Below are 12,323 nucleotides of genomic sequence, written 5' to 3'. Positions count from 1 at the left end.
CCACCCCCGCCCTCCACCGCCATGTAACAAGCACAACACACCTGGTGGAAAAATGCTCAGAATTCTTGATTGGCCTAATTGTATGGCCACAATCTAAGAATGCCCAGGGGGCCCCAAGCTGAATCCCAGGCCAGAAGCGGGGCCAATGTCTTTGTTCCCTGTCCCCCGACCCCGTTCGGTCCTGTCTCTCTATTGTGTGGCTTTCCTGTTCCAAATAGGGCCTCAAAGATTTGGGATAAAAACAGTTGACCACCTTTTGCTCCCTGAATCAGATTCAGAATTTGAGGCATGGCTGTTTGAGGGGAGGGCAGGGTGGCGGTCGTGGCAGCCAGAGAGGCCTGGGCTCCCTCTGCCTGTACGGCCTCCGGAGCGTCCTGGGGCCCTTCTGCGCCTCCCGTCTGTGAAGTGGGCATCTCCGCCTGCAGCACTGTTGTTGGGATCGAAGGAGGGAACAGTGGCTCCTTCTGTGTCGCTCTGGGTGCCCTTGAGGTTCAGAGCCCCGCCTGGGGAGTGTGGATCTGGGTGTTCTAACTGAGCACCATGCGTTCCTTTTGCTGTTGGTGCAGATGACGTCCGATTGTTTGCCTTCGTGCGCTTCACCACGGGGGATGCGATGAGCAAGAGGTCCAAGTTCGCCCTCATCACATGGATCGGCGAGAACGTCAGCGGGCTGCAGCGCGCTAAGACCGGCACCGACAAGACTCTGGTGAAGGAGGTGGTGCAGGTAACCGTCTTTGTGTTCTCTTAGGGTCCGGGGGGTGGGGGTCACATTCCGCAAAGCGTCACCATCCAGTAGGGACACAAGGGGCTGGCCTGGCTCCTTGGTCCATGACTTTGAACGTCCCGTGCGAAGTCCTTGGACCACCAGCGACACTGGTGAGAGATACCCCAAATTGCCTTCTGGGTACGGTAGCCGCATTTGTGATCCTGACCATCGAATACTAGGAACGTGGTGGCTGGTGTCTGCCTTTCTGGGTGGGGCAGGCAGCTCATGGAGAAGGAGGCTGGAGGAATGACCAAAATGGCGCCACTTCCTGTGGGTGATGGAGGGCTTCCAGCCGTGGCCATGAGGACACAAAGGGAGAGTTCACGAGTGCCCGCTGAATGGTGTCTAGCACACAGTAGGAGCACAATGACATTTGATGAATGAATAAATGTCAATCACATGGGCACCAGCAGGGGTTTAAAGATGACTTTGATGACCCTAGAATGACAATGGCTGCATCAGCAATGGCAAAGATCCCTAGACTGAGTAGCTGGGCGCTGGTGGTAGCTGATTTACTCCTGTGTCCCTATTAGACTAGAGGAAGAGGGGAAAATAGTGTACCCTTGCTTTTGTCCCTGGGGTTCCAAACAGCTCTACCTGTAGAGCTTCCCATTTTAAAGTTCTGTATTTTTGCATTCTGGACATAAAAAAAATTGACACTGTTGGAAATTTCCAAAGCAGGTCATTTGAAGCTAGGGCCTGGGGTCATGCTGAGAAAAAAAAATCCAAATTCTAGGGCTTCCTTGGTGGCTTAGTGGTAAAGAATCTGCCTGCCAGTGCAGGAGACATGAATTCAACCCCTGGTCCGCAAAGATCTCACATGTTGTGGAGCAACTAAGCCTGTGCACCAAAACTATTGAGCCTGGGCTCTAGAGCTGGGGAGCCACGACTACCGAAGCCTGTGCGCCCTAGAGCCCGCGCTCCTCAACAAGAGAAGCCCTCACACCGCAACTAGAGAGTGGCCCCGGCTCCCCCCAACGAGAGAGAAGCCCGCGCAGCAGTGAAGACCCAGCATAGCCTGAAGAAGCAAGTCAATAAAGTCATAGAAAAAAGTCCAAATTCCAGAACCATAGACTGGGGCAAGGAGGTGGAGGGGAGAGGGTTTTCTCCCTACCAAAGGGATCTCCATCTTGCAGAAGGATTTCCCAAAACCCATGATAGGGGGTGGATGGCTAACTCGTACAGGGCTTCCTTAGAGGTGATGCAAATATTCTAAACTGTTCTAAAATCTGTGGTGTTGGTTGCTCATATCTGAGAATATACAAAAAGCCATTGCATCCTAAAAAAAAAGAAACGCACACACACACAAATCTGCCGAGTGCAGTGTGGTGTCCTGGATCGGATCCAGGACGCACTGGTGAAATCTAGAAAAACTGGTGAGATCGGAATGAAGTCTGGGGTTTAGTTGGTAGTCGTGTTCCAGTGTTGGCTTCCTGGCTGTGACAAACACACCACGGTAACTTCAGATGTTCACAGTTGTCAAATGGCCGTGGGGTGCGTAGGAACTCTTGGTGCTGTCTCTTACAACTTTCCTCTAAATCCACAACTATCCCCAAATAAAACTTCCGTTAAAAAGTAATAATAGGAGAGAACTCCTATCATTCCATTATTACGGCCGATTTTTCCTTCTCTCCTCCCAGTCCTGTGGGTGAACGCACTCCCCTCTGCATTGCTACAGTCACAGCCTATGAATCACACCTAATCAGCTTCTTTTTTCCTAACATAACATAATTACGTAAATTATGTGTCTGCAGAGTCTTTGTAATGAACGTTCTTCTGGCTGCCAACAAGTCCGGTTTCGCAAGTGTACTGTGATGGATTGAAAATCCCCTCGGTGTTGGCCTCTTAGTTGCTTCCCATTTTTATTGTTATAAATAATACGTTCCAACCAGCATTTTAATGCGTTCAGCTCCTTCCCGCCCTACACTGAACTGTTTCTTTAACGCGCCTTTCAGGAGGGGGAGTGTTCTGGAGTTAACAGGGGTGAAAATCCCTTTATAAAGGAATAGGTTAGGACTTCCCTGGTGGCCCAGTGGTTAAGACTCTTCCCATCCAGTGCAGGGGGCACAGGTTCAATTCCTGGCCAGAGAACTAAGTTCCCATGTGTGCTGATGTGGCCAAAAATAAATAAAATGAAATTTTAAAATATTTGAGCCAAAAATTAAAAAATAGATATATATTGAACATAAAAAGGTATAGGCTGTCAAATTACCTCCTAAAGGGCTAGCACTATGCCTGGGATGTGGTAAATGTTCCGTAAATGTCATTCACTTCCTAGCCTAATCAGCATTACCAGCGAATACTGCAGTTGGCACCCTGTCCAGGACTGGCACCCTTTCTTTGGGCAGCCGCCTACTCAACCCCTCGGGCTGTTTTTCTCCTGGACAGTTGGAGGCTTTAATGGTTAACCAGCTTTCAAGGGTCTCCTTTGTGGCAATAGAATGGAAAATGCAGAAGAATGCATGTCCACGATTAGAGGTCTCCCGCTGGAGTCCACCATCCACGCTTAGCCCTCTCATCAGCCAGCCCGGCATGGCCGGAAGAACAGCACGCACTGGGAGAGGGTGTTTGCTGGGGCGCATCCAGTGGGGGCGGTCTTTGAATCCTGCAGAACCCCTGTTTTCTTTCCACTTTTAAGACTGTGGTAAAATGAAATAACATAAGATGTTAGCCCTTTTGGTGTGCCGTTCAGTGGTGTGACATACATTTATGTTGGGCGGTCACCGCCATTGTCCAAAAATTCCAGAGCTTTTAAAATCACCCCCAAAGGAAACTCTGTCCCTAGTAGCAGTTTGCAGAGTTCCTGTTACATCTAAAACTCTTCTCAGTTTGGTGAAATGGGTGGAGAGTGGTTTGGGGAAATATGATTTTTTGGTGGAAAGACTTCAGTTGGGAGTATTGATTATAATTCATTTGTTTGTAAACTCTAACATATTGCAGCAAAATGGGAATTGCTTGGCTGTCTGAACTAGGAGTTGCAGGGGTTGCCCGCTTGCGGTGTGGCTGGATCCAGAGCTGAGCCGTAGCTTCTCTTCTTTTCTCTTTTCTCTCTCCTCTGTGTTTGGCCCCAGGTGGCCTCTGCAGCAGGAGAAATGGTCCAGGCCTGGTGGCTGTTCTGGGTCTTGATCCCGGGGGAAGAGAGACTCCTCCTCCCTTAGTGTCAGTCATTCCCTTAAAGCGATCCAGTTGGCCCAGCTGAGGTCACATGCATGTCCTGTGGGGCCGGGAGGTGTGGAGCCTCATGACTGGCAGCTCCGAACTGATTCCAGTTGTTAAAAGAAAAGGATGCTGGTATATGAAGAGCATAGCGGATGCTTGCTTGATCTTGAACTGCAGGTGCAATGTGATATTTTGACCATTACCTTTTGCATTTCCCACCTCTTCATTTAAAAAGGTTTATTACCTGAAACTGTTACAAGACCTCACATTTATACTACAGTTGTAAATACAGCCATTTATGTTACAGAGGGTCGATTTTACTGCTGTAATGGTATCTTCCGACAGTCATTAAAATCTTGCTGATGCTGGCAGGTCAGTTTTCCCCTCTGCTTAGTCGGGGGGGCACTCAGAGCAGATGTTCTTTAAGGGGTCTCCAGATGGCCATTCTGGATTCCTTATCTTGGGGACAGGATCACATCCCCAGCTGCCTTTTACCACTATTTCCATGTGAAGAATAAATGGATTGAGTTTTAATTTAAGATTATTCCTGGCCTTTTTTTAGTAATAATAAAACTACTCTACATCCTTATGCTTTGTATGAAACGTTCAGTTCAGTTCAGTTGCTCAGTCGTGTCCGACTCTCTGAGACCCCATGGACTGCAACACGCCAGACTTCCCTGTCTGTAGAGCATGTAAATGAATGTTGTTGTTCGGTTGGTGAGTCAAGTCCGACTCTTTGCAACCCCGTGAATTGTAGCCCACCAGGCTCCTCTGTCCATGGGATTCTCCAGGCAAGAATATTGGAGTAAGTTGCCGTTTTCTCCTCCAGAGGACCTTCCTGACCCAGGGATCGAACCTGTATCTCCTGCATTGGCAGGTGAATTCTTTACCACTGCACCACCGGGGAAGCCCATAAATGAATGTAGAGCCGCTGAAATCAAGAAGCATGGGTCTTTATGCCACCTGCCTGCTCGTGGGCAAGTCGCTCTCCCTTCCTGGACCTCAGTTTCCTCATTTAAAAATAAGTTGGATTGGGACTTCCCTGGCCGTTGACTTTGCCTTCCAGTGCGGAAGGTGTGGGTTCAATCCTTGATTGGAGAGCTACGATCCCACATGCCTCCTGGCCAAAACACCAAAACAGAAAACAGAAACAATCTTGTAACAAATTCAATAAAGACTTTAAAAATGATCCACATCAAAAAAAATTTTTTTTCTTAAAAAAAAAAAGAATTGGATGAGTTGACCTGCTGTGTCCTGTTTGTACATATTCTGAAATAGTTTCATTTGTTTAGGGGGTACTTTGTTTATCATAGTGTATTACTTTTAAAGGAACCTTTTACTTTGTCAGTAGAAGAGACAGTGTGCCGTGCAGGGGTCTGGGGGTGTAGCCTTTGGAGCCAGATGGAGTGAGTTCAGGTTTCAGCCCTGCTGTTCAGTGTGCAGCCCCGGGCAAGTTGCTCTCCTCTGGGCCTGATGTCCGAAGCAGGGCTGGTATAGTATCTGCCTCCTGGGGTTGTTGTGGGGATTGAATGAGCGACTATCAGGAAATGCAATTAGAACAGTGTCTGGCAGCATCCTGGGAGTGTAGTTGCGATTACTCCCAGCTTTCCTGGTTCGACACCACTGTGATACACAGCTTTCTAGTTTCCCTGGGGGCTGACAGGTCCACATGCTGAGTCCCTGACCTGGGGCATGAATCTTACTTTTGAACCATCCTGCCTAACTCTTACAAATGGCTTGGACAAAAGTCACATCCGTCAGCAACACAGGAAGGTTCCAGCCTCACTCACCTTTGCTGGTGCTAACTTCAAAACAATCCGAACCTCACCTGGGGCCTGTGCCTAGGTGCATCAGCTAGGAGAGTAACCCTAAGCGTAGCCCTGAGCAATAAGACTTGCATCAAGCCATGGCTAACAAGCAGGCGGCCCGGGTCTGGAGCCCCGAGGAGTCAAAAGTCAGGAGGTTTGATGGCGGGTCCCTAGTCTGTGTTCAGAGCCAGGCTGAGATTCTGAGCAGCCTCTGAGGCTGGTGGAGAACAGGACGAGGCCAGCAAGGCTGGGGGCAGCAGCGGGGTGCCAGCCTGGGCGAGGGTGGCACCCAGACTTGGGCCTGGAATGCGCTGAGTGGACAGGGTGCGTGGCTGCCTCGCCACAGCCGTCGTCTGCCGCACAGAAATGCCTGGCTGGTGCCGGCGACACAACACCCAGCCCATTGTCCCGGCGCCGCTGCAGGGTGAGAGGGACAATGCAGCAGCCCCGTCAGAGACCAGCCTGCGCCGGGCCAGGCTGTCTCGATTTAGAAACGGACTCGGTCGATGGAGCATTGTGCTGGCCTTGCAGAAGCTCTGTACTCACGTGGTCCTTTTATCTCTTTTTTTATTTTTGAACATCATATGAATGCTCACGGAACCAATTACCCGGAGGTACATCTCGGCTTTCAGCTCTGGGAAGAGAACAGCAGGGAGTGTTTCCTCTAAGGGAAAGTGAAGGTGGGAAGGACGGGCCTGTCAGTGACTGCATGGAGCCAGCAGTGTAACGTGTATCCTGAAGGCTTCTGAACCCCAGGAGCAGGGGCAGTTTACACTCTGGACCGGTCCACCCACAGGGCCAGGACCAGATGTCCTAACTCCCTTCCAGGAGGGTCATGTTTATGTACAAGTGTGGTAGTTATATTAATAACAAGAGTTTTACTGTGCCCTTGCCTTACGCCTGGCACTTTGAAGGACTTTCCACATATTGAAATTATTTCTTCTTCACAAGGCCAGTTCTGCCATCATCTGCATTTTATAGATGAGGAGTCTGAGGACTGGGGAAAGTTGGGGAATTTGCTAAAGGTCCCCGGTGCTTGCAGACTGGCCAGGGACCCCGACTCTGCCACTTCAGCCCACTACACGTTTCCCAAAGTCCTCTAGCACCAAGAAGAATGTTCTGAGGCCAACATACCTTTTGGAAGCTACTTTTATAGACTCGCATGACACGTTAAAGGCTCTGAGAAGATCTGCAGGAAACAAACATCTTACATTTATTTTTAAAAATACTGACCTGGTTCTTAATCTTCCTTGATGTTAGAACTTTTTTTTTTTTGAAACTGGAAACTGAACATCATTGCACAGTGTTTCTTTCTTTTTTAAATACTGCTGTGTCAAATGGAAGAGATCATGGGCCTAAGGGGAGTGAGATCCAAGTTGATATTCCAGCTTTATTAACTTTTCGCCCTAGTGAAAGTGAAAGTCACTCAGTTGTGTCCGACTCTTTGCGTCCCCATGGACTGACTATAACAGTCCACAGAATTCTCTAGGCCAGAATACTGGAGTGGGTAGCCTTTCCCTTCTCCAGGGGATCTTCCCAACACAGGGATCGAATTCAGGTCTCCTGCATTGTAGGCGAATTCTTTACCGGCTAAGCCACAAGGGAAGCCCCTTCGCCCTAGGACCTCGGGCAAGTAACTTTATCCGTAGAAGCTGTTCTCAATTAAAGAGAATGTAGATTCTCACATAGCTGTTGGAAGGATGAAAGAAAAACAAAATGAAAAGGTTTCTCCTTTTAGTGACTGATGAACGCCTATCATCCTTCACAACCCTGATTTTTTTTTTTTAACAAATGTGAATAAAACAGATTTATTGAAAACACGTATAATGCATGTGGCCATTACATTACCCATAGTATAAACTTTTAGAACATATACTTTCAGTACTATGAATTATGATTCCATGCAGAAAAAAAGTCACACACATTATTGCTGAATGAGTGAAATCTAACAGATGTCTCTGATGTTTCTTTGCTTTCCTTCTTGTCAAAAAAAGAGAACACACAAATCTCAGAAAACAAAAGTAGGCCAAAATATGAATAGAAATTTTCCCAAATAGAACACACAGGTGAAAAACAGACACATGAAAAACAAAAATTAACATTAAGACAACCCTGATTTTTTAATCCCATTCTCCTACCAGCCTCAATCAGAATTAATTGCTCCTGTGTTTGTCCTGTAGCTCAAATTCCTTGAATTATAATTAAATGGCCCGAGAAAGTAATCTCAAGGGCAAGGACCATGGCTGCTTTATTTGCATTTCTCGTACCTAGAAAAGTACTAAAACATGCTAAAATGTGAAGAAATAGATCTGTTCATGTAGGCTCTAGTCTGTGCCTTATTCTTATTCTAGGACTGCTGCTGCTGCTGCTAAGTCGCTTCAGTCGTGTCCGACTCTGTGCGACCCCATAGACGGCAGCCCACCAGGCTCCCCCGTCCCTGGGATTCTCCAGGCAAGAACACCGGAGTGGGTTGCCATTTCCTTCTCCAGTGTATGAAAGTGAAAAGTGAAAGTGAAGTCGCTCAGTCGTGTCCGACTCTTAGCAACCCCATGGACTGCAACCTACCAGGCTCTTCAGTCCATGGGATTTTCCAGGCATACTGGAGTGGGGTGCCATTGCCTTCTCTGTATTCTAGGACAAAAGCTAGTAAATGTTCAACAACTGCTCTTCGGGCTGAATTAAGTTGTAGAAGCCATTTACACTCAGAGAGGGGCTTGAAGGTGAATTGGAATTTCCACAGGCTCTTCTTTTGTTTCAGTGGAAAGCAGAGGTGAGAGCTGTTTGGATCAGCGGGGAGAACCTGTGTACCTTGGTGTCAGGAGATTTACAGGGCTGCTGCCCCCGCCTGCAGAGCATCAGTGCTGCCCGCCACTCAGGGACCAGCTTAGATGCCTCATCCCTCTTTGAAAAGGCTGTTTTTATGGGGAGTTTTCGGAGAAAGCAATGGCACCCCACTCCAGTACTCTTGCCTGGAAAATCCCATGGACAGAGGAGCCTGGTAGGCTGCAGTCCATGGGATCGCTAAGTCAAAGACTGAGCGACTTCACTTTCACTTTTCACTTTCATGCATTGGAGAAGGAAATGGCAACCCACTCCAGTGTTCTTGCCTAGAGAATCCCAGGGAAGGTGGAGCTTGATGGGCTGTCGTCTTTGGGGTCGCACAGAGTCGGACACGACTGAAGCGACTTCTCTTACCTCTACCTCATGGGGAGTTTTATGCTTCTTCAAGCCTGTGGTTTGCCTGTTTATTCTTCTCAGAACCAGAAAGGGCTTTTTGTGCTCATGTGTTTCACCTGGGCCTGGACTCACGCAAGGGGGCTTTCCGGTGATCGAATCCTGTATTGAAAACATAGGGACTTGCCTGGTGGTTCAGTGGCTAAGACTCCATGTTCCCAATACAAGGGGCGTGGGTTTGATGCACGGTTGGGAAACTAGATCCTATATGCCACAACCAAGGTCTGGCACAACCAGATATATCACACACACACACACACACACACACTAAAGTCCCAAGCTGCCTGTGAATGGTGGTGCCGGGATCCTGTGTGGAGGGGCAGGTGTCATGATGTGTCCAACATGCAGATGAGGAAACTGAGGCTTGGAGGGGTGCCGTCTCAAGCCAAGGATGAGTGTCAAGACAGAAGCCAGGTGATGGGGCTCAGAGGTCATTTTATTCAGGGGAGGGCAGTGGGGAACATGGTTCTATGCTCTTGCTACCAAGAGGTTAAAAGCTCATGGGAGAAAGAGGAAGATGCCCACACCCTGAGCCCGGCATGTAAATGCAAGTCGCTTTCACAAGTTGAGAGCTCTGCCAGTAGGTTGTGGCTGGGTTCCCGTCACTAAAAAATCCCAGATGGGTGCCAGCCCTGGGCCAGCCAGCCTTGGTGTGGTGCCTGCCTGCCGCCACCCCCCACCGCTGCAGTGGTGGGCCTCCTGATGTCCACACAGTGATTCCTGACACTCACAGCAGACGGTTTCCAGGGACTGGGGACATCAGATTAGAGCCGTGCAGGTCTTTGCTGAAGGAGCCCAAGCGCTGAGTCCAGAGAGGTCCCCAAGTGTGACCCGCACACCCAGTGGTGCTGTTGAGAAGGCTGCCTGTGCCCTGGACCTCTGAGCCTTTCAGATCTTCCCTGCCTCAGTCTCTTGCCTTGCGGGACCGCCCCCTGCCTCTGTCCTTCTCTTGTGGTAGTTTATCCCCGGGACCCTGCCTTTTGAGAGTCCCTCCTCGAACAAGCTCCAGGCTCTCTGTTCTTTCCCCTATGGTGGTTTATCCCCAGGCGCTGAAAAAATGGTTAGGACAAAATTAAGGACTTCCCTGGTGGCTCAGACGGTAAAGCGTCTGTCTACAATGCAGGAGACCCACGTTCAATCCCTGGGTCGGAAAGATCCCCTGGAGAAGGAAATGGCAACCCACTCCAGGACTCTTGCCTGGAAAAATCCCATGGACGGAGGAGCCTGGTAGGCTACAGTCCATGGGGTTGCAAAGAGTTGGACACGACTGAGCGACTTCACTGTGCTTCACTTCGAGTGATGGTTAATCACACAGCTAAGCCTGCTAATTCCCCTGGAGCCCTGGGCGCATGATACGTGTTATTACAAAACATTGCAGAGGTTCAGGGTCCTTCTATGTAACATTTCATAGATGTTTTCAGTTTTCGTAATTTTAATGGCTGAATACTATTCTGTTCAGTGGATGTGGGGTTGTGTGTGTGTGTGTGTGTGTGTGTGTGTGGTTTTCATCCCCCTGATGAAGACTTGGTGTGGAGTTAAACATGGGTTTGGGTCTCAGCCCCACCCCATGATGTGTGTGACCTTGTGCCAGCTGTTTCACTTCCCTGAGCTTCAGCTTCCTCTGAAAATTGGGGATGATAATATCTAACTCATAGAATTGTAAAAATTAAATAAAATACTGTGTATCCTAAGTGCCTGCCGTGTAGGAACTGTTCAATGTAGGTGCTACTTACTTATTTACTCAACTTTTGTTGAAAAGTGGAAGCAGTCTGGTATTTACTGACAGTGAACATCTGTGAGTATACATGTTGTAATTTTTTTTTAATTCTGTTGAGTTTTTCCTTTGGGAAAAATTCCCAAAAGTGAATATTGCTGAGGGGCAAGAAACACTAACCACTTTTTATGGTTGAGCAATATTCCATTGCATATATGTACCACATCTTCTTTATGTGTGCATCTGTTAATGGATATTCAGATTGTTCCCATGTCCTGGCTATTGTGTAAATGGTGCTGCAGTGAACACTGGGGTACATTTGTCATTTTGAACTATGGTTTTCTCAAGCAGTTATACTCCAAGTTAAAAAAAGAAAGAAATGTTAGCCACAGCTTCAACCAGGCAGAAATTGAAGTCCTAAACTGGATTAATATTTCTTGTCAGTTGATTGATAGCAGGGGCTATTTGGAGGTGTGGATTAAGAAGGATTCTGAGGTTAAGTCTGGACTCAGTGGGGAAAGTGCCGTGACTGGTTTGTGATGTCTGCCGTGGGTACCAGAGGAGAGAGTGGAGCTTGTTCCTGCCTTCTTTTTTTATATATATTTCTTTATCTGGCTGTGTTGGCTCTTACTTGCTGCACTTAGGGTCTTGTTGTGTCATGCAGATTTTTCATTGCAGTGCTTGGGTTTAGTTGCCCCATGGCATGCAGGATTTTAGATCCTTAGCCAGGGATTGAACTCATGTCCCCTGCAGTGCAGGGGACCACTGGACCACCAGGGAAGCCCCCAGTTCCCACATTCTTACCACCCTTGATCTTGATGGAGCCTTGTCAGAAATCAGGCAGAGTGGAGTCGGGGCTCTTGTAAATATCCGTGGTCAGTGTTGGACAGTTACCTTGAGTCCACTCGGCATGCCACCACATACTGCTCTCTCGTCCTTTGTCCCCTCCTGAGTGAAATAGGGTTGTGTCATTCCTGACCTGTGACAATGATGCAGGTGCCTGCGTTCCCAAACAACCTGCTTGTTTTTCCCTTGTCTGTGATGACTCATGCCGGTTACAGGAACCTTTTCTTTTTTAGTAAATATACCCCACTAGAAGGACTTTTAAAACCTTGGTCTCTGAGACTCTGCAGAATAGTTGTAGGAGGGAAGGTGTAGGGGGCCCAGGAGGGGTTGGCAGGTTTGAAGCTGTGTGTTTTCTTCTGGCCCATGTTCCTTGGAGGGTGCCTTTTCTCTTAGCAAGGTGCAGGCTGCTGGGGACCAGTTGCTTTTCTTCAGCACGCCAAGGTCTTTGGTTTATAATTAATCTTCGCCCACTTGGGGAAAAGATACATTATTGTGGCCAGCATGTGTCCCATCCACCCTCTGCCCCATCTCACTGCCTACACACACTGCCCCACCTCACACAGGTGGCAGGGGAGGTACCATCCCCCCATTTTTGCAAGAGTTTGGGATGGGCCTGAAGCCAGCACACAACCTTCTTTTTGAAAGTCATACTCAAATCCCAAAGTTGACATTTCTGTGCTGGTTTCTCTCACTGCTCCTTGGATTCTGGTGTCCAAGGTGGAACTTTGTCCCGTGGGCTCTGGAGGCTCAGGTGCAAACCCAAGGATGGCTGGTGGGGAAAGAGATGGCAGACCCA

At 48.5% G+C, this 12,323-nt stretch overlaps 1 protein-coding gene across 1 annotated transcript in view; it reads left to right on the top strand.

Moving 5' to 3' along the window:
- The window catches only part of COTL1 (coactosin-like F-actin binding protein 1), a 44,642-nt gene that overhangs the window by 24,063 nt on the left and 8,256 nt on the right, over nucleotides 1-12,323 (top strand). The window contains exon 3 of the mRNA XM_010850820.1: nucleotides 567-724. Coding sequence (XP_010849122.1) covers nucleotides 567-724 — 158 coding nt within the window. The remainder of the gene's footprint in view (nucleotides 1-566; nucleotides 725-12,323) is intronic.

Source organism: Bison bison, unplaced genomic scaffold (genome assembly GCF_000754665.1).
Source record: "Bison bison bison isolate TAMUID 2011002044 unplaced genomic scaffold, Bison_UMD1.0 scf7180017864295, whole genome shotgun sequence".
In the NCBI taxonomy this organism is placed as follows: domain Eukaryota; kingdom Metazoa; phylum Chordata; class Mammalia; order Artiodactyla; family Bovidae; genus Bison; species Bison bison.
Note: the sequence above shows the minus strand (reverse complement) of the source record. Positions and strands in the feature narration are given on the sequence as shown.